Genomic DNA, 22,520 nt, shown 5'->3' with positions numbered 1-22,520 from the left:
GGGCAAACAGGAAAGCCAAAGCCTAAAGATCTCAAAGCTTCAAGGACACGTGATCCTTTCACATGGCACGGGGTGAGCACCCCCCTGGAAAACGATGCATATTTCCCTCCCCGCCATTGTGTCCTTTAATGCTCGGCCGGTGGCTACAATCAACGCTTTCCACGTTTCTGGATGGTAGCCCAGAATACATGTCAACACAGTTAGGGCGCACTGTCCATATTGAGGGGAGGTGGGAGGGAAGTAGTGCACTGAAAGAGCATTGGCTGTCATTCCTTCCTTTTCAGTTCCACGCATCAAAGCAGTGTGCTCAACCACAAGACAGCCTGAAATGCAGCCCCTCTTTCGGAGCCAAGGGGCTCTGTGCTTCTAAAATGTGCATCTAGTGCAGGGGTCGCTGAACTGTGTCCATGGACTACAATGACCATGAGCCCCTGCCAACACAGCCAACTGGCAGAGGCTCATGGCAATTGTAGTCCATAGTCATCTGGAGAGCCACAGTTTGGCCCCTCCTGACTACTGCAGAGGCTCACTGGACTCTTTGTGACGGGTTTGCAGAGATCTTATTTGTGATTTGTTGGCCTGGTTCATCTGCGGCCCTCCAGATGTCCATGGACTACAATTCCCAGAAGCCCCTGCCAGCAAATGCTGGCAGGGGCTTCTGGGAATTGTAGTCCATGGACATCTGGAGGGCCGCAGTTTGACTACCCCTGATCTATACCCCCCTTTCTTTCCAGTGGGACTCACAATGTCCTCTTCTGTTCTATCCTCACAACAACCTCATGAATTAGGGTTGTGCTTAAGAGCGGTGGCTTCTAATCTGGAGAACTGGGTTTGATTCCCCACTCCTCCACAGGAAGCCAGTCACCGTTCTCTCAGAGCTGTTCTCACAGCAGTTCTGTCAGAGCTCTCCCAGCCCCACCTACCTCACAGGGTGATGTCTGTTGTGGGGAGTGGAAGGGAAGGTGATCTCAAATCGCTTTGAGCTCTTCTCTTCTCTGCAGTACCCTTCCTTCCATGCCATGCTCCAAGGAGGAGTCCAGAGCCCCCACCTGCCCCCTCATCCCTGAAGCCCACAAACGGGCACTTGAGGCCGCCAGAAAGGCCCCGCCCCTGGAGACCTGAACGGCTCCCGTCACAAATCAAACCGGGCTCCTTTTCTCTAGCTGCCCACAGCTTCCCTTTTGGCGAGGGGATCCCGCTTTGGCAGGAGCGAATCCAGCCCTTCCGCAAAATGCCAGGCAGGTTCGGAAGCAGGTGCCGAGCCGCCGGGAGAAGCGTCCCCCATGCCAGCTGCAAATGGGCCAGGTGGCCAGTTAAAGGGCACGCACCAGATGCCAAGCAGCAGCCGCCTGTATACGGTCCTCCTTCCCTCCCTAGGCGGTTCTGTCTCCCTCCCTGCGGCTTCCTCTGCTGCTCGCTGGCAGCCCTGGAGGGGAGGGGAGACGAAAACAACACCCGGAGATGTCTTTTTTTGCGGAAAGGAAAGAATCCCTGCCTGCCCGTGAAGCAGTAAATCAGCTGGGAATCTCTAAGGCCCCTCTCCGCAGACCCAACAGGCCAGCTTGGGGGAGGAACGGGAGGAGATACACGGTGGGCCATGGATCAATTCCACCCTTGGTCGTTTGGGGGCGGGATATAGGGGATCATGCAGCATCTTTGTGGGACGCTTGATTTGGTAGTGGCAGAGGGGATTCCTAGTGCTCTGTTTGGCGTTGGACGGGCCAGTGTCAGGACTAGGCAGCTCATCTCCAGGCTACAGAGATCTGTTCCTCTGGAGCAGGGGTAGTCAACCTGTGGTCCTCCAGATGTCCATGGACTACAATTCCCATGAGCCCCTGCCAGCACGCTGGCAGGGGCTCATGGGAATTGTAGTCCATGGACATCTGGAGGACCACAGGTTGACTACCCCTGCTCTGGAGGACATGGCTGCTTGGGAGGGCATTGTGCCCCCACTGAAGTCCTTGTCCTCCCCAGGCCCCATCCCCAAATCTACAGCAGTTTCCCAACCTTGGTCTGGCGATCCTGCCCCCTCCCCCCCAATCCCCTGCTAGAGGCCAGGAGGGGCCGGGCAACCCTAACTCGTTTAGGCTGCTTGAGAAGTTGAGAGCCCCAACCTCTGCTAGGGAAGCTCCTCCAGCAAATCTCCAATGGGGTGTGTGGGTGGGGGGGGTGACTCTCAATGGCGGGAGAATGGCTCTCTGCACATGCTCCAAGGCACCGCTTCCTTGCCTGCCGCTTTGCACGCCCTGGGCGACGCTTCGACTAGCTTTCGTTTCTCAGACGCCCCAAGAGCTGCGCAAATTCCAAGGGCGCTGCTGAGATCGGATTTCCAGACGCGGGAGCCGAGTGCGAAGAGGGGTCCCGGGCTTGGAAAAGCAGCCCGGGACTCGAACTGGAAGCGGGCGGCGGAATAGTAATCCCCACCCGCTGCAGCCTGCAACCTCGCGCGTCCCCGGGAGACCTATGGGGCCCGTCGGGTTTACGCGCGTGCAAAGGACGGCGTGTCTGTACGGAAGGGCGCCTCCGTGCAGCCCCCGCCCAGCAAAGGCGGCCAGAACCGCGGCCGCCCCCTCCCCAGTTCCTGGAGCTCTCCCCCCCCCCCCCCCGGTTTAATCCTGCAAGAAACTCGTGAGGATCCTGCCCCCCCCCCCCCGATCCATTCCCCCTCCCGGTTGGGCGAGGATCGCCGCGCCCCCTCCCCTCGGCGGAGGGCAGGCGGGGATTGGCGAACTAGGGAATTGGGGAGCCACATCGCCCCCCCCCCCCGGTGTTTTGGGCAGGGCTCCTGCGAGGCGCGCCCGGCTGCGCGCCACCCCCGCCTCCCTCCTTCCCCGGCGAGCAAGTGTGCAGCGACTCAACTTTCTTCCTCGCCCTGCCTTGCCTTGCCTTGCCTTCCGTCCCCCCCCCCCCCCCATAACCCTCCCCGGCGCGTCTCGGATTGCTGCTCGGGGGACCTGCCGCCGGCTCCGCTTTTCGCCTGCCTGCCTGCCTGCCTTGCTCGAGGATTTTGTCTTGGGGGGGCGATCTGGGCGCTCCCCCCCCTTCTCCCCCCTTCCCTTCCCTTCCTTTCCCTCCGTGCTTTCGATGCTGGTGGAAGCGCCTCGCCTTGCAACATGAACGTCCTCAGCTGGGTCCGCCTCGCCCTCGGCCAGTGGCTCTTGCACAAGGTAAGGCGCCGGCGAGGCGAGGCTGGGCGAGGGGGCCACGGAAGCAAACTTGGGGGCGCTGGGATCGGATTTGGGCAGCCTGCAGAATTGCGCCCGATCCAAAGGGACGGGAGGCGCCGGGGCACGCTCGGGGCGGAGGGCTTGCGCTGGAGACGCTCCCCAAGTTGGGCTCCGCTCCGGCGGGCGCGTTGATGGATCGCCGACCGCCGAGGCTCGACGCTGGTCTCCTAAGTTAGGGCGGCGGGGGAGGGTCGCCGCTGGCGGGCCGGGGGGAGGGAGGTGGGGAGGGGGACGGTGGCGTTTTGGAGACGATCTTGCGCGCGGCAAGTTCCTTGCCAGCCCCCAAAGCCAGTGATCAACCGGGGAGGGATTGGGGGGGGGGATCTGGCGAGCGCCGCCACACCTCCCCCGCACCCTTGCCGAGGCGGCCACCCGTCTGGCGGCTCGGCGGAAGGCGGCTCGCGAGCCGTGAATCATGCGAGCCGAGCCCCGCTGCCAATTCGGATCGTCTCGCAGACGCGGGCGGGAGCGGCGCGGTGTGACTCCTGGTCAGGACGCGCGGTGGCCGCGGACCCACAAAGGGGGAGGGAAAAGCCGAGCCGGGACCCGGAGCGACGCGGGTCTTTCTGCGCGCTCCCACGTTCGCCCCGAGGACGGTTTGCTGCCCCCGCGTGTTAAGAGCAGGATCGCTCGCAACGGGGGTCCGTGTTTCAGAGGGGCCGCCCTCCCCGCCTCCCGCTGTGCGGTCAGACCCCCCCCCACACACACACACACCCCTCGGGGTTGGGACAGTAGTGGCATGCCACATCTGCACGTGGGAATGGTGCGCCAGCATTCCCGGGCGTACATAATGCGTGCAAGCAAGGGACCGGGATGACAGGGAGCGAGACCCGCCGGTGTGCATGTGTGGCATCCCTTCACAAAAGCCAGGCACATGAATGCCACACAAGATTTGCTACCATGGGGGGGGGGGTGCCTGCAGGCAGATCGTCTTAGCCAGCCCTTCCTGCAGGATCCCATTATATTAGTTTGATTTCCACTTCACCGCCTCCTAAAGAACGGCCCCGCCAAGACTCCTCTCCCAGCGCTCTGCTGCTTCTGAGTGGGGCATGAGGTGTTCCCTGCTGCCATTCATCCCCGGCTCTTCCTTTGAGATGCTAATAGCCCTGATTAGTTTGGTCTTTGGGACGGTTCAGAATTGAGCGGGGGAAGCTCCGACTTTTGGTCTGCCTTTGCGGTTGTTGTCGCCAGTGCAAACCGGCGCTTGCCTTGAAGCACAGCAGACCCTCCCTGATGTGTCAGGTCAAGGCACAGGGCCCTGTAGGCCCTTTGTCCTCTTCTTGGGGAAGGGAGGGGTGCTGAGGGGACTGAGGTGGGCTATTCCCCTGGGTCCACCAAGCCCTGATAAAACTTGGCCTACCTCTGACCTTGACTAGCCCCCCCCCCTCTTCCAGCAAGGCCCTCTGTCTAAGATACTTGACTGAAATGCTCAATTTCCCCCACTGTGGATATTTCTGAAAGAGGGTAACAGATGGTGGACGGCCTAGGCTAGCCTGGTCAGGAGGTCCACCAGTAGCTTTAAGAACATAAGAGACACCATGTTGGATCAGGCCAATGGTCCATCCAGTCCAACACTCTGTGTCACACAGTGGCCAAGAACCAGGGGCCATCAGGAGGCCCACCAGGGTAATTAAGAGCATAAGAGAAGCCCTGTTGGATCAGGCCAATGGCCAATCCAGTCCAACATGCTGTGTCACACAGTGGCCAAAACCCAGGTGCTTCACCAGGGGCTTTAAGAACATCAGGAAAGCCATGTTGGATCAGGTCAATGGCCCGTCCAATCCAGCACTGTGTCACACAGTGACCAAGACCCAAGTGCTATCAGGAGGTCCACCAGAAACTTTAAGAACGTAAGAGACACCACGTTGGATCAGGCCAAGGTCCCACCAGCAGGGCCCGAGCTCTGGAAACCCTCCCACTCTTGCCCCCCAAGAACACAGAGCATCACTGCCCCAGACATATAGTGTCCCATCTAGACCTTGTGGCTAATAGTCTCTGATGGACCTCTGCTCCATGTGTTTATTCAATCCCCCTTGAAGCTCTCTGGCCTGGAGCTGCCACAGCTTCCTGCAGCAGTGACTTCCACGTGTTAATTACTCTTGGATGAGAGGCCACCGAGAGAGTCCGAAGCAAGCAGTGACAAACGACCTCGGTTCGTCTTTTGCCTTGAACGCCCTATGGGGCTGCCGTACGTTGGCTGTCACTTGAGTGCCTATGGACACTGCAGTCCTCAGCAGGTTTCTCCACTTGTAAACCTGCTGCCCCCCCCCCCTCTTCCAGCAAGGCCCTCTGTGGCAAGGATTCCCCCTGCATTTATGCATTTATGTCCCCCTAGGTTGAGGATGCATCCTCATTGGGGGGTCTGATGCATCCTCATTGGCTCAAAACAGAGGTCTCCTTGGCCCATTAGCCCTGTGGCTGGAAGGCGTGCCCTTTCTTAATCTACCCAGTTTAAGATAAGTAGAGAAGCACTTAAAGCAAGGTGTTATTACATAATTGCAGAGGGCTGGCTGCTCAGATCTTTCTCTGCACCTCCCCTCCCAGGCTTTGCATGTTTTCCTGCATTTCCCCCCATGTGCTCCTTTCTGTTTTCAAGTAAAACCCGGTTTCTGAGTGGCCCCGACGATTTGGAACTTTTCGAACAGTTTCTCCTTAGACAAGGCTTGGCAAACGGCAGCTTTTCGGTGAGGATCATAAATTTTTGATCCTCCTCTGTCGGCTGGAGACGCCGGGGTGTGTGCCTGTGTATAAAATAATTCCTTCCCAGGTAGCTGGAGTTGTGATTTTTAGTGTTCGCAAAGAGGGAGTTAAGAGCTTTGGCTCAATTCTTTTACATTTCCCCCCCCCTTCCCTCTCCCCCTCCCTGTGTCTTATTTTTCTTTTTACGGCATTGTAATGTTGCAGGCTAGAAAAAGAAGGGATGGCTCATTAAGTGCCAGGCCAGCAAGAATTGGATTTCATGACAATCAATTTTTACTTTTCAACAGTTTTCGTGAATGCCAAAGACGAGATGCACCCCCCTCCCCCAAAACCCACCCCTCCTCCCTTCTCCCGGCTCCTCTGTCACTCAGTCTAGGCAAGGTTAGATCTAACCCGGCTGTCTTCTCTGTAGCGAGATGGAAGGGGGGGGGGAGGAATTCTTCAGAGGCCACCCCCAGCCTCCACAGCAGCCTGGGAGCATCGCTCTTAAGATGGGGGGGGGATCCTTTGTTTTAATCAGATAAGGAGTGATTTTTGTCACCGGCGCAGGGAGAACCGGCAGGATCAAAGGGATGAAGCGTGCGGGTGGGAAAGAAGGTTTGACTACCGGTGTTCGGAGCTCTGCGTTAACAGGAAGAACAGACAGTGGAAGTTAGCTCCCGGTTTCCTTTTCAAAGTGGGTCTCCTGTGGCTGGACTGAAAAAGCCCCAGACCTGGGTGGGAAATGCCCCCTTTCAGGTATCCCTCGTTACACATGTATCTATTAAGGTTCGCAACCGGCAAAGTTAAAGAAGGGGGTACAGGTGGAAAAGCCCTTAACCGCGGCACTTTCCGTTCCTGGCCATGACCAAGCCCTTGGCTCTCGTCCATTGCCTGGTTCGGGTCTCCTGTTCGACAGAGCTACTCTGAAACGATGCGTCCCTGTGGCTTCCAGCCTCAATCTGCAGTGTGTTTGCCCTTGCGGTGGCCTTCTGGCGGCGTGGCCTCATCCCGTAAACTTCAGATTTATCTAAATGTTTCCGGAGGTCTCCCCTGCCGTGTGGATGGATCCGGTTGCTCGTAGATCCGGTTGCTTGTAGATCCGTGTTTGCAGACAGTGGGATTCGGTAAACCTGCTACAAATAGCCCCACTGAACCCCACCACTCCCTTCTTTGGAGGAAGGAATGGGTTGATGCCCCAGCCCACAGGAATGTGCACTGCTCTTTCCCCTGGCCCCACCCCCAAGTTCTTCTGGCGGTCTCCGAAGATAGGGGGTACTCGGGTGTCAGCTCTCCAGTAGATAAGCTCTGAGCTGTTGAGGTCACAATCACGCTGCGGCATCCGGAATGCAGTGGAGTGAGCACTACTACAGCTTGCAGCTGCTCCGACAGCAAAAGCATCTTCCTTTCCCCAAAAACAAGAGAGCAGCTTTCTAGTCCTCAGTGTTTTCAAAGGACGATGAACGTTGTCTGGTAAACCCTTAACAGCAAACAGGGAATGAATTTTCCATTAGTCAGGGACACGCTTCACCTCTCTTCATAGTGCAGGTGTTTCTTCGTTGCAATCCTATCTCACTCCAGTTTAGCTTCACAGTACCCCAGTGAGTTAGGCTGAGGCACGATACCTCGGCCACGGCTGCCCAGTGAACGTCACGGCCGAGTGGAAAGATGACTCTGGGTTTCTCAGTCCCAAGCCCTGAGTCTATTGCTCTGTGCCATATTTCCCTGCTGAAAGTTTCAGATCCTGTCGCCCACTACAAAAGCCCAGGCAGTTAGAAAACCCCAGCCAGGTTTGCATAGTCTGACTCCTCTATAATTTAGATCAGGGGTAGTCAAACTGCGGCCCTCCAAATGTCCATGGACTACAATTCCCAGGAGCCCCTGCCAGCAAATGCTGGCAGGGGCTCCTGGGAATTGTAGTCCATGGACATCTGGAGGGCCGCAGTTTGACTACCCCTGATTTAGATGTTTCAGATTCCTTGTTCTGTATAGAATTGTTTTATTCCCGCTTGTTAAATTGAGGAAAGTGGAAAAAAGAACGTTGGGTGTGAATTGGGAAAGGGGTAATTGAAGATGGGAGAACTTAAAAGTGTTCTGCCTACAATAAGGCCAGCGTTGCTCAGCTCAGGGAGGGTGCACATGGCATGGGAAAGAACCCGTAATGCTTATGTGGACACCCCCACCCCAAAATTCCCTCCCCAGTTCCATTGCTAAGACTTCACGCAGCTCCATTGCTTTATGGCTCTTTGGTTCTCTGTCCACCCCAGCCGCCCTTCACGATGTCCTGCAAGGCCGTTGGCACCTAGCAGATGTCCATCCTCTCTCTGCAAAGATGCTGCTGTTTTGGCACATGGCAGGCGCTGCCTTCTTGGCTTCCTTTTCCCCTTCTTCAACCTTGACAGACCTTCTCCCGGAGCATTTGTTCTATTGAAACTTTTCAAAAGCCCAACGAAGCCCCTTTTTAGAAGGGTGGTCCTTTAAAGATTTGGCTGTCTGGTGTAGCTTTTTGAACCCGGAGGCTTACAGAGTCTGGCTGGATGGGACCTGCAGTCCTTCTTCTCCAACCTCCTCTTTACCACGGTGGTCTTGGATGGTCTGCGGGGAGGGGGGGGCAGAGAAACGTAACGCTCCCCCTGTCGTTTTGCCTCTCAGCGAGCGGCACGCTGCCCCTGCGTGCATTTTGGAAAGCCCTATTTCAGCCAGTGTTGAGGCTCTTATCCTAAAAACGATGCTTCTTAAAAACCAGCATATCTCCCCCCCCCTTGTTTGAGCACAATGCAGCCCTGTGGGATACTGTCCCTTGACTTTGTGTGCGTTTCTGTGGATCTCCGGTGCTGCTGATGCTGGCAGATCGCAGAGAGGAGAGGTTGCTTCTGAGAGCTAAGACCAAACACCCCCCCCCCCTTCAACACCACAGGACAAGGGCCGAGTGGATGCAAGCTTGCATTCAAGGCCTCCTCTGTTACTGTAAGAGGGAGAGAGAGTCTGGGCAGTCTTGAATTTGTTTTGTCAGGCCTTCCGTGAGGTGGAAGGAGGGAGAGATGCATGAATAAGGCATTGATGAGGAGGCGCATTTGAGTCACAGTGGGGCTAGAGGATATAAAAGAACCTAAACCAGGGGTAGCCTACCTCTGTCATCACAAAACGCTGGCCTGCCCACTTGGAACATCCACCAGCACAGACGCCGACAGACCCCTTAAGGAAACAATATTAGGAGGCGGTTTTTTAATGAAGGATTGTTGTTTTATTTTTTACTGTTGGTTTCGGACGTATCGGCGTTTTGGAATGTTGTCATCTGCCCCCAGCTGACAGGATGGGGTGGGCTACAAATAAAATTCATTCATTCATTCATTCATTCATTCATTCATTCATTCATTCATATAAAAATCATTCATTCAATCAATCATTTATTTATTTTTTTATTTGTATCCCGCCTTCCAGGACAAATGTCACCTCGATACAGCTTACAGCATCAAACCATAAAAACAAGATAATCCATAAAAAAACCATTAAATATTAAAACATTTACAAATACAATAAATACCCTTAAATACAGTTAAAGATGGCGGTCCAAGTCAACAATTCACTCTCCCACAGCAACTCAGCTAATCCCAACTGGGACCAACAATATGGTCCTTATGATGTACAACTGGGTGTGGTCTCGTTCGTGCGTTCATTCATTCATTCATTCATTCATTCATTTTTCTTGGAGGGGGCAGTCCCCCCCCCACTGAAGACTAGGATACTCTTCCTTTTGTTAAGGGCAGGCTGAAATGAACTTTATAACAGAAAAAAGCCTCTGGACGATAAATCCGCTGAAGCTTGCCCCTAAGAGCCAAGCGACTTTGCCATTTGTCCTCAAAATCTAAACCCAGCCGTGATGTCAAGGAGGCTTGCCTAGGAGACAGCCTGGCCGTGTTGGACAGGAGAGGTGTAGAGATGGATGACTCTGAATGGTCTAACTGCAGGGTGGGACCAGAGGGCAGCCGTGACGATCCTCAGCCAGAACAGCTAGACGCCCTAACACCCGGAAGACAAGCGAGACTTTCCGCGTATGAGCTCTCGAGGGACACCCCCTCCCACCCACTGGCTCCCACCGATGCTTCCTGCTGCCTCCCCTTACCTCTGCCACATGCTAAGGAGCGGAGCAGAGCTGGTCACGGCTGCTTTATACTGTAGTGGAGTCCCAGCGGGGTCCCTCCCTTGCCTTTTGCCAAATAGCTTCTAATGCAATGGGGTCTCAAAGCTGCATCCAACCCAGACGGGTGTAGTTGGTGTTTCCAGCAAGCCACATTGTGGGGGGGGGGGGGACGGGACACACAACTGGGGTCTATTCTTGCATGACTGTGTCCGAGATTACCCTTTCCTCTGCAGTCCGTGTGAATTCGTTTGCCTGGACATCGCTGGGGGCGGGAGGGGGGCGAGTTCAAAAGGTGGCTCAAGAAGAATGTTTGTTGGAAAGGCGCCAAAGGGTTTGGCAGACCCAGGACTGTCAGGAGTTACCCCTATAAAATCAGAGTCCAGTAGCACCTTGAAGGCCAACAAAAATGCATCCAGGAACAGTGCTTGCCCTCGAAAGCTCACGCCCTGAATAAATCTCTGTTGGTCTTAAAGGTGCTACTGGACTGTGGCTCTATCGTGCTACTTCAGACCAAAACAGTTACTCATTCCCGAGGATTGTGCGTACCGCTCGTTTCGGTAGGAAGCCCTTTTCTGCACGACTTTCCCCGATACGAACATTGAGCCAACTCTTCCGTGTGCCGGAGAGGCCTTCCCACAAGGCCCGTTTGTCCTCTAAAGCAGCTTCCCCGAACCAACAGTGCCGTCATCTCCCTGACCCAAGGACAAAGGCAGTGTCTTCATCCCCCGGTGATGCCGGCTGTCCTTCGGCTGGGCCGCATGCCTCGCCGAGCTCCCCGTTGCCCTGTCCTGGGGAAAGGACTGGCTCCGTTTTCCTTTTCCATTTATTACTTCCAATAGCCACTTAAAGTAGCTGATGGGTGCCTGGAGCCCCGTCTGGCCGGGCTGCTACGCAGGGTCAGGCAGCTGCCAGATGTTCCTGCATTTAAACAGCTGCCATAGCCTCATTCTCTGTGTGCGTGTGTGTGCGCGGATAAAATAATTATTCCCCCCTCTTCCCCTCCTCATCTTTGACTTTAACCCCTTCCTGGTTTCTCCCACTCTCTTCCTGTGCCGTAGAGGGGCTTAGGGCGATCACGCTGGCGTCTGGAGATGCAGACCTGAGGCCTGTTTCACCAAAAAAGGTGAACTAGGCCTCAGCTGTAGCTGGAGGGGGAATGAACTGAGGCACTAAAGTGACCAGGAGCAGTAGAGGGCAGGGCTCCAGTGTCTTTAGGATGGGGGTATTTTTAATAGGCTGCTTCTCCCACCACCACAGCATTATTATTATTAATTATTAATAATAATAGTAATCAACTGCTGTCAAAACTGACTTACAGCAATCCTTCGTGGAGTTTTCAGGGCAAGGGATAGTTTGCCGTTGCCGACCTGCGCAAAGCAACCTTGGTCTTTTGTGGCAGCCTCCCATCCTGATACCAAACGTGGCCACAAACTCCAGCTAAGGTGGGCTGTTTAGGCTGCAGCATGACAGTGGGAGTAAAGGGGCTCTGGAATTCTTCCTTCCTCGGATCCGTTTTATAGGAAGTGCTGCTATTGGTCCTCCGAGGCCCAGGTAATGTTATCTACCTGTGCGCGTGTGTGATGTGTGCATGCCCATAAGGGAGGGGAGATCCAAGGAGGGAAGGAGCCATCTGGATTTTATTTAATTTCACTTCTGTTCTATCCCGCCTCTCTCCCCCAAACGGGGGACCCAAGGCAGGCTACCCCCTTGAGCATCCCTGGAACAGAAAGTTGGGACGACAAGGCAGGTAGCCCTGTGAGTCCGTCGGCAGCTGTAGCAAAGTGCGAGAGCCCAGGCGCACCTTAAAAGACTCACAAAGGTTGTGGCAGGGAGGGAGCGTCCAGGAGTCACTCCAGAAGTGAGCCGTGACTCACGAGAGTCGCAGATTCTGTTAGTCTTTGAGATAACAAGTTTCGTAACTAAATGGATGAGCGGAGACTGCTCTCGGCAGCATTTAATTAGCCGGGCTGTGTGTCGTCTTTGACGTGTTTTTTTCCCCTTCTCTCCCCTCACGTGCCCGTCCCTTTTGTTAGCGCTCGTTGCCTGACTCACCCGTATTGTGCTCGTGGCTTGACAGGAAAAAAACAGCGTACGAACCCAGCTCTTGCTTGCACGGGAAAGAAAACGGGAACAGGGTTGGCGAACGGCTACAGCAGCCGGGCCCAAAAGCTCGCAGGGCTTCCTTCTTCAGGCGTCCTCCCGAGGGAGAAGTCGAGAGCCCGAATTCTGTGGCTGAGTTCTGCTCCCGGTGCAATGCCCGCCCTGCAGAGAGGCTGACTGTGTCATGACAGGCAAGGAAAGCCATTGTGGGGTTCCCTAACTTCGCTCCATGGCCTGGAGGTTGGCTTTTGGCTTTGTCCTTGTAGTCTCCGGCATGGGAATGGCTTGTGGCAGGTATCGGCTACCTCACGGATGCAGTCCTTGTGGAGTTTTCAGGGTTGTCCTGGGTTGTGTGAAGCAGGTCTCGTGGAGCGATTCTGAGAGGACTCGTTCTTCTCATCCATGAAGGTCCCAAGGTCATTCCGAACCTTTTGAGATGGACCCAGAACCAGGAGGCCCGTGGAAACCTGGCTTGGCCGTGGGCTCAGCCAGGTCACTGTCTCGATTTCACTTTTCCTTCCGTCTGTAAAATGGAGCTACTAATGTGCAACTCTTCAGGGTTGTTGTAAAAGCCAAAACAAAACTCGAACACATCTTCAGACTTTCTGTAAACAATTCATAATTCTTATTTTTTTAGGTGTGTATATCCCATATTTCTCCTCAGTGTGGCCCCAGAGTGACTTACATTATTGTTATTGTTGTTGTTGTTATTATTATTATTATTAAAATTGTATTTGTTACCCACCGCTATCGGCGCACCATCTTGCGGCGGGTTTACAGAATAAAACCCCACATTGTTCTCTTTCCCGCCATTTCCATCCTCACAACAACAACACTGCAAGGTAGTCTACGCTGAAAGAGATTGACAGGAGCAAGGTCACCCCGCAAGCTTCCACGTTTTGAATATGAGTTTCCCCGATCCTAATCTGATATTCTAACCCTGACACCACGTTTCGTTGCTCGCGTGTACGTGCCTGTGTAAGGGCTGTGTCGTTTCCCCCACCCACATAAGGAGTGTGGCAGTGTTTTCTGTTCCTATTCCGTTCTGTATTTGCAGACGGAGCCCTAGATCCCTGGTTCCCATCCCTATGTTCCGCATCCGTTTTGTCCTAATTATCTGCCTTTCCTTCTCGAAAGGCTCAGTCAACGTGCCTTGGAGATAGCCTTGCAAACGGCTTGAAGGTCATGTTTGGAATCCGAAGGTCCGTGACCCAGACAGCTTCCCCACACCCATTCCTTTGATCAGCGAGAGTCTGGCGGATAGACTGGCAATCCACTGCCTAATTGAAAAGCGTTTGCTAGTCTGGATTCCCTTTCTTCCCGCCCTTGTGCTTCGGTCCTGTGTGTGCCCTGTCCATCCAGTTGGGGGAGCTCTTGTTTTCCATTCTTCCCAGTCTCTGTCCGGGTCTGCTTCCCGCTTTTCGCTCAGGAACTTTTTTGCAGTTTTAGAAGAGGGACAGAATGCTGGTTTCCCCTCAGAATGTGAATTCTGGAGAGTTTCAGTTTTTTACTCCTTGTATATATATATTTAATGTGAAAACATCTTATGGTGCACACACAGTGAGGCTGTGCAGCGGAAGTGACTGCGGAAGGGGAAACGAGAGTGAGGAGGAACTCTTGCGAGCTCTCGTGAGGTTTGGGAGCATGATGTTTCCACATACACCTTATGTGAAAATCTGATTCTCACATTTTTTTTTAATGTTACGCGTATTTTAACACACCCCTCTCCTACCCCAAGCTTCTAGCCCCCGTGAGAGTTGAGATGTGTGTTAAAATTTTAAAGACAGTTCTTCTCTTTCCCTTTTTAAATTCTTCCCATTTCCCCTGACTGCTGTGCCTGTTTTCTTGTCCCTTCCCATAAATAAATAAATACATTTAATGGTCTCCAGCGTTGCTTCTCTATACTGATAACTTAATTCATCTCACGCGGGGTGGACCGAATATGTAATATCCTTCATTGTGCAATTCTAAGCAGAGTTACTCTTTTCTGAAGTCTGTTAAAGTCAGTGAGGTTGGAAAGCTGTAACTGTGTAGGATCGCACTTTTAAGGTTGCCAGCGGCCTTGGAGAAAAACGCCCTGTCCTTTTAATGGAGTCTTAAAAGTATGTAAATGGGCAGTTACAAAATTTTTCAAGGCATGAAGCTAAAGAAAATCATCTGGTGAATAACATACTATCAAGCTTTTTTGAAAAAAATGGCCCTTTTCCTGGACCTGTTGACAACCCTTCAAAATACTAATTGTTTATAAACAGCGGCCCTGTCTTCTTTTCCTGAATGTGAGGTGTGAGGAACAAAGGGAATGTGCCGTCTGCCCCATTGACAGTGTGTTTGTTTATTTACTGAGTTTGTTTATTCCCCAGTCAGTCATTCTCCTCTGTTTTATCCTCACAACAACCCTGTGAGGTAGGTTAGGCTCAGAGTGTGTGATGGGCCCAAGATCAGACAGGGCTCCCCCTAGGAGGATATGATGCCACGCTGGCACTATCATCGGCGTGGCTAGCTGTCAACTTTCTCACCACCCCAGCTCGTTCCATTATCCGGGGCTTATATTTCTTTTACTGAGAGTGGCAGGTAACAAATTGAATAAATCAAATCAGTCATCCAGCCAGCTACCATCTACTGGAGGGACGGACCAGATCCAATGGGATGAAATGAATTCAAAGAAATTCTGTCTAAACATCCGGAAGAAGTTCCTGACAGCGGTTTCTCAGTGGAACAGGCTTCCTCAGGAGGTGGTGGGTTCTCCATTTTTGGAGATTTTTAAACAGAAGCTGGAGAGCCATCTGACGGAGAGGCTGATTCTGTGGAGCCTCAAGGGGGTGGCAGATTACAGTGGATGAGCGATAGGGTTGTGAGTGTCCTGCATAGTGCAGGGGGTTGGACTAGATGACCCAGGAGGTCCCTTCCAACTCTATGATTCTATGATCATGGCAGAGCAGGGATTTGAACTTGCCTGAAATATTCTGACCATCACCCACTTTTGCCTTCGTGAGACCCTGCAGTGCACATGCTACTTTTTGTTGTTTTAATCTGCCTGCGCTGTCCACCAGTGTGTTTATAGTTTCAGAGCAGGAATGCAAGCTTGGTCTCTCTAAGCCTCTGTGGATAAACAAAAACTACCTTCACCTCTCGCTTAAGATTGTGCCTCACCCAGGGTCTTTCAGTTCAGATTTCTTTGCTATTGGAAGTAATTAGGTGGCCCACAAATTTCCTGGGCCCCCAGGATATTCATGTCCTTTTTGCAGGGAATGCTGGGGATTGAACCTGGGTTAGCAGCTCTCGGTTGGGTTGGAAAGTACCTGGAGTTACAGCCTGAGGAGGGTGAGGTTTGAAAAGGAGAGGGACATCAGTGGGGTATAATGCTGTAGAATCTTCCAAAGCAGCTATTTACTCCCGGTGAACCGATCATGGTTGTCTGGAGCTCAGTTGTAACAGAGATCTCCAGCCAGTGCCTGGAGGCTCGCAACCCTAGACTGAACCTTCAGCATGCCAAGCAGATTCTCTGCTGCTGAAGCCACGCCCCCCTTTCTGGTTGGCGGTTGTCTGTCTACATCGGTAAGGTTGGAAAAAGCAATTATTTTAAGATAACCAGAATGCCCCTTGGATGACCGTTTGGCCTCAGACTTGTTCTCATGGAAGACTTTGACCCTGGAGTAAGGACTAGGTTCACGTCTCCAAGGGCCAGAGGAGGTACGCATCAGAGGTCCAGATATAGCCTGGGGGGTTCTGTGGGGCTCTCCTTGTGGCCTCGCAGAACTTGCTGTCTTTTATATGGTGTTTTTCTCCTGAGTTAATGAGAAGAATCCCAACTTTCATTGCGTTCATTATATTCACATCCTGTTAATGCAGAACTGAAATGTTTGAGAGAGCTGCTTTTAAGCTCCCTTATGCTAATGCAGCCTTTCTGTACTTTTTTACCGTTGATAAACCCCTGACACATTGTTCGGGCTTCGAGAGATCTCAGAAGTGATGCGATCATGCAGAATGTGGTTGGGAAGCAGAGCTGTGGACACGCCCATCCGGGACCCCTCCCCTTCCCACCCTTCCAGAGCCATCACTGGCCATTTTGAGAGGTGGGAAACGTGGCCGTATATGGTCGTATCACACATTTAATGTTTAACACATTTTAAAAATATATAAGAATTTAATTCCCACTGATTTGGGAAGCCCTTCCAGGGCGATCAAGGAACCCCAGGATTTCGCAAAACCTTAGTTGGGAAAGCCTGCGCCAATGTGAGAAACCCTAGAACAGCAGGAAACACAGCTCTCAAAACACCTCCTTTGTAAAATCTGGAATTATAGTGGTTTAACTTGGCATGTTTGTGGATAGCCTGGATATTGTGGCTGGTCTAGAACTACAGGTGTAGTCAAGTACGGAATGATGCATCTGCAGAATTTGGCATTCTGAGAAATCTCGGCTCTTTGGTGGGTTTTAGGTTCAGCCTTAGGGCTGAAAATATGTGGCCAACGCCTGCCCCCCCCCAAGAAAAATCCTCCAAAGCTGGGCTTGAAAAAGCCTTTGCACAGATCAGAGCTTTGAGTTCTGCCTGGCTCTGTGCACCGCCCTCCTGGGAAAACAGGGAATGGAATAAATTATGCAGATGTGACCAGATAGGCAAAGTTGATCTCATTTGCATAATGCATTCAGATTGCAGAATTCTGTTTCCTTGGGTACTAAATTTTCCACCCAGCGTGCTTGTGGGCAGAGTATACAACAGGGCTGAGCATAGGGGGTGAACGATACGTCTAAATAATTATTCCAAAGGGCTCTTAACCTGAATTCAATTACTTTCCCAAGCCACTGCTCGCTGCCTGGATTCTTGCACCTTCTTCCGCTGCTCGCCAAGGTGCTGATGATGTGGGGCGGGGGACAGGATGGGGGGAGGGGGGGCTACGCGTGATTGAAAAGCTGTCTCCAAGAGACCCAGCGGCGGGGTCTCTTTCCATGCCATCTCCAGAGCTAATATATTGCCGAACAAACACACTGTAATTCAGATTGAAGCTTTCCAATATGACTCATTTCCCTCCCTTTTAATAACACTCCCCCCTCCTCCCCCCCCGCCCGCTGCAGCCTTTAAACCTTTGGCTGCGAGCGATTCAATAAGCCGGCACAGGACCCCGGCTGCCACCCCGAGACGAGCGCTGCGCATATCACAGGACACGGGACCATCCATCTCGAATGGCAACGGACGGCTAGAAAGCTAGGGCTGGACTGGGGCAAAATCCACCTTCTCCTGACAAATGCCACTTGCTTTTTAATAAGAAAGAAATATTCTTCCTTTGCCATTTCTCTCTCTCTCTCTCTCTCTCTCTCTTTCTTCTTCGCAGTTTGATTATATTTGAAAGCATTGTGAGAAAGAATGAGGATAAACAGAGAGTCTGGTGGTCAGGACAGGGGGGCACGGTGAGAGCCAGGTTATCAGGCAGTGTAGGAAGAGATTGACAGGTACCAAGGATGTCCGGGGTAGGGGGAGGCCAGAGTGTACCATGGTGGGAGTGTACAATGCTGCTACAATCTTTTCCAGAAGTATGGGCAAGCGGATATGGATTGAGATGCCCCTCCCCGTTTCATGCATAGTAGGGACGGCAGGGCCTCTGATAACCTCTATAGTTTCTCTCTCTCCCCCCCCCCCATTTGCTTTGTGATAATTTAAAATCATCTGCCCATGCAGGGACTGAGGATCCCTTCTGTAGATCCGCTATACCCCTCTCCCCACGCATGTACATCCCATATATTAAGCATATATGCCATGGTCTTCCCCATAACAAGCTATGGATGTTCAATCTGGACCCTGAAGAAGGAAGACAGGAGGAGAAGAGATGCTTTCGAATTCTGGTGTTGGAGATGAATGCTGCGAATACCATGGAATCATAGAACCATAGAGTTGGAAGGGGCCATACAGGCCATCTAGTCCAACCCCCTGCTCAACGCAGGATCAGCCCAAAGCATCCTAAAGCATCCAAGAAAAGTGTGCATCCAACCTTTGCTTGAAGACTGCCAGTGAGACAGCCAAAGTTACCAACAAGACAGTTTTAGAGAGGAGCAAACCAACTATGTCATTAGAAGGGAGGCTATTATGGCTAAAGCTCACTTACTTTGGACACTTCATGCAATCAAACTCGCTAGAAAAATCATTAATGCTCGGCGTGGTCAGCGGCAAAAGGAAACGTGGTCTCCAAAGAATCCGCTGGCTCGACACGATCAAAGCCGTCACAGGGATGACCATGAACCAACTAAAAGAAGCAGTCAGAGACAGGGGCGCATAGTGAAGACTTTCCTATAGAATTTCCGTCGGTCGGACACGACTGAACCGATAACATCATCATCATCACTCCCTGGTTGGTCTTCCGGGACAATTGGTTACCTGCTGTGTGGATATTCAGCTAGACGAAGCCATGTGAAGCTGGGTACTAACTGGACTTGCCGAATTTTCTTTGACCCTTGGAGCCAGCCCAGAAATCTAGGAGCCTGACTTACTTTCCAGTCCTCGGGGATACATAAAACAGCTTCAGGGAGTTAAGAATTCCCCATTCCAGACGTCTTCCAGAGTAAAATATTGTTTATGACTTTCCAGAAGGCCAGAAATAAGGCCTGCTTTAGGATGCTTTGGGCTGGTCCTGCGTTGAGCAGGGGGTGGGACTAGATGGCCTGTGTGGCCCCTTCCAACTCTATGATTCTATGATTCTAAGCAGCAGCTGGACAGAGACTTCTCCTGGATGCTTTGGGCTGATCCTGTGTTGAGCAGGGGGTTGGACTAGATGGCCTGTATGGCCCCTTCTAACTCTATGGTTCTATGATTCTAAGCAGTGGCTGGGCAGATACTTCTCCTGCATGCTTTAGGCTGATCCTGTGTTGAGCAGGGGTTTGGACTAGATGGCCTGTTTGGCCCCTTCCAACTCTATGATTCCTGAAGGGGCCTCGTGGGGCAGGGAGTTGCACACTCTGGGGGCCATAGCTGAGGCCCCTGACTTGCGTACCCACGGCAACACTGAGCTACAGAAATTAGGAAAAAAATTGAATCGGTGCAAAAAAAAAATCCCTGTTCTTTTTATGGCCTCCTGAACAATTTTGAGGTTTTTATAATTATACTCTGTATCATAGTGAGACAGTGGGAGGGAAGGCTTGTCAACAGGGCCTACAGGAATTCCAAGCGTGCCATAAAACACTCATACTGTTTTTTGGACTTGTGGCGGCCAAGCTCCATGTTGGCAGTTCATGTCATTAATGTCTGCTTTAACTGGGAGGAATAATAGCTCGGGAAATCTTTCCAGACGTTAAATGAAACGGATACACCCTTTTTCAACCTCTTGACCGTGGAGGAGACTCTGAAATAAAATTTCAGACTTCGAGGACCCACGGAATTGAAGTCAGCTGGCCACGCCTCCCTGCTCCCCCCCCCTCCCCCGGATGTGACATGGCACCGGAAGTGACATCACCAGCTGCACCCTTTACCTTCCTTTTGCTCCCTCCCACACAGCTTTACTACTCCTTTGGTGACTCCACCTCATGTATTCCAGAAAAAAGGGCATTACCCTTGCTCTCTGTTTATAGTCTGGCTCATAGTCCGGATTGCATAGGGCCCATTGTTGAGGGTCCGGTCTAGCTGCTCAGTGGGGGTCAGTTTTATGGTCTCTGAGCTCGTATTGTTCCTGTCACGCTAACCTGTTATGAATGAACAGAACATTTGAGGCAAAACATTATCCCTCCTTAGCAAACCGTAGTGTGCTGGCGACATGGGTTTTTAAAGGTCACCGGCATCAGCGCAAGACCCCGGGAACAAATGACTCGTGGTCTCTTTCCCTTGGAGGTGATCGAAAAGCCCCTCCCGCATCCCCTCCCCGAACCGCTTCCCCTGTTCAGCATTCCTCCTCTGCCACCGAGGCTAAATGGCCCTGCGAAGATGAAAACTTTTCTCCGCGCCCGGCTGGATTGATGCTAAAGAAATAATCAACCCCCGGATCGCCGGGCGAAAAGCCATTCGGCAAATGAGCACCGGGACTGCAGTCTTGGCTATTAAGAGCCGCCAAGGCCCGCTCTAGAATTGGAATTAATTTCCCCCTTTCTCCTCCCAGGGCCTGTTGTGGGGATGCTATAAAAGCTGCTGCTTCAGCTCTTGAGGGGCTTTGTAGGGGGAGGGGACCGTCCCATGGCAGCCCTGCCGTCTCTTCCGCTCCAATCCCGACCGTGGTGTCCGTCGCAGGCAGCTGAGCTCATACCATCAGCACCCGCAGCGGACAAATACTTTTTAATTTCTTTCAGTCCCCTGATGAGGAGAAGAACATCTGCCACACACTCACACACACATATATGTGTACACACACATAGATATACACACACGTACGCGGAACAGACTGGGTTTTTAAAAGCCTATCTGGATAAGTGTCGGGGAGGGGTAGGGGTAGGGGGTAAGGGCAGAATTTGGAGCTTAACGAGGTCATTCTTACGAAACTACCTTGTTGAAGTGCTTCTGAATTGGGGCAGGATCTGGAATGCTAACGAGTGGGAAAGTTCGATTTGTCAAGGGAAGGGTCTTACCACGTGTGCAACTGTTGAATTAATGCTTGTTCCATAAGGTCCGAGTTCCCATAGGAATCACAGTGTGTGTGTGTGTGTGTGTCTCAGAGCAGATAGGATATTTGCAAAGGATGCAGGAGGAGGGGGTCTTAAAAGAAACATAGATCCCAATATTGGCTGTTACTCAAAATCAGGAAAACTTCAGAAGGTTCATTTCAAACCACCTTTGGACATCACCTGGTCATAGTCCAGACAAAATTCCTGGATTGGTAATTCTCGATGTGGGGCCTGTTTACCTGCTGTTCCCTTGCTGCTTCTCCCAAGATTTCTCTGAAAGCAAAGGACGGATCCTCTCTTTTGTCTGCTTCTCTAAGCTAGGATGGGTGAAGAAGACCCCAAAAGGAGCCATGCTGGCGTCTACAACAGGGTTTCACATCCAGGGTTTCATGAAACCCTGGGGTTTCTTGGCAGACCTGGAAGGGTTTCCCGAATGGATGGAAGTTAATTACTTTTGATATATATATTTTTAATTTGTGAAACATGTCTTGGGTGATAAGTCCATATATGGTCATGTCGACCTCTCCCGATGGCCAATGATGGGCCTGGGGAGGGTGGGAAAGGGAGGGGCCTCAGGAGGGCGTGTTCACAGCTCTGCTTCCCAACCATATTCTGCACGATTGCGCCACTTCTGGGGTTTCTCGAAGCCTGCAGAATGTTTCAGGGGTTTCTCAACCATAAAAAAGTTGAGAACGGCTGGTCTACAAGGAGCACTATTTGGAAAGATCTTTCTCCAGAAGAGGATTTTTACCGCCATGTATTCTTAAGTAATGTTTGGAATGTTTTATTGGGATTTTAATGGGATTTTATTGCTATGGGGTTTTATTGACTGTTACAAGCCGGTTTACTGGGAGTGGCGGGATATAAATTTAATAATGAACAAAAATGAATAATAAATAAGCCACATCTGCATTCCAGATTGAAACTGGCTTAACAGCCTTTCCTTCCGGAGAACTGTAATTCTGCAAAGAGTCTTTAGTGGAGAATTCTTGCATCTGTGCTGTACTGCAACCCCCCAGGAATCTTTAAGGAACATCACGTGGGTAAAACATCCCAGTGTGATTTTATTCTCTACTTGTTCACATACCTGCATGCTTAAGCACCTCAAACCCCTGAACTGTACATAGTTAATGCACAGGGTAATTAGCATAATATTTCGCAGTTTATCAAGAGATAAATCCATAGCGTAGACCCACCTGTTCTGTTCAGGTGCTGCGGCATCTGTACACCTGGGTGGAAGAGTAAAGGGAGAAAGGCAGTGGAGGTGGGAATTTGGATCCCATGGCAGAGAGCCACCTTGAAGGCTTTATCCCTCCCTCCCATCCCCTCCTGCCGCTCAAAGAGGTGCATGTGTCTCAATTAGAGCAATTTGTCGCTTGGTTCCCTCTCCAGATCAAGAGAGAAAGCAATGCGCTATCTATCAGAGAGGTTTAATATTCTGTTCTCTGTCAGGGACAGCGGCTGTAAATCTGACATCTCTGAGGAGAATTTCAGTGGTATGGTCTGTGCTGTGTAGCTACTTCAGGTGGCTGGAGGTGAGAACCACGTTTTACAGCTTCCCTGCAAATGAACAAGGAGCACATCAGGGAAGGGCTTCTGGCCGTCCACCTTGCCGTGCTAGTTTACCTCTGGCGGGGTATTATTAATGTTGGGGCAGCGGAGTAGGAATGGTAGGGTCCATTCTACCACCTTAGCCACACTTTTAACTCAGCACAGCCTCAGGCCTTCTGAAAGCTGGCTGGGGTGGAACATTTTGACCGTTCCCCACCAGGGCCAACTTGAGGCCCACCATTCCTGTTGT

General features: G+C 51.9%; 1 protein-coding gene across 1 annotated transcript in view; it reads left to right on the top strand.

The window, feature by feature from the left end:
- Positions 1–2,814: 2,814 nt before the first annotated feature.
- Positions 2,815–22,520, top strand: part of NXPH4 (neurexophilin 4) — a 131,437-nt gene continuing 111,731 nt past the window's right edge. The window contains exon 1 of the mRNA XM_077329216.1: positions 2,815–3,167. Coding sequence (XP_077185331.1) covers positions 3,114–3,167 — 54 coding nt within the window. The 5' untranslated portion in view covers positions 2,815–3,113. The remainder of the gene's footprint in view (positions 3,168–22,520) is intronic.

This window comes from Paroedura picta, chromosome 3 (assembly GCF_049243985.1).
Source record: "Paroedura picta isolate Pp20150507F chromosome 3, Ppicta_v3.0, whole genome shotgun sequence".
NCBI lineage: Eukaryota > Metazoa > Chordata > Lepidosauria > Squamata > Gekkonidae > Paroedura > Paroedura picta.
This window is presented reverse-complemented; position numbering and strand designations above follow the sequence as displayed.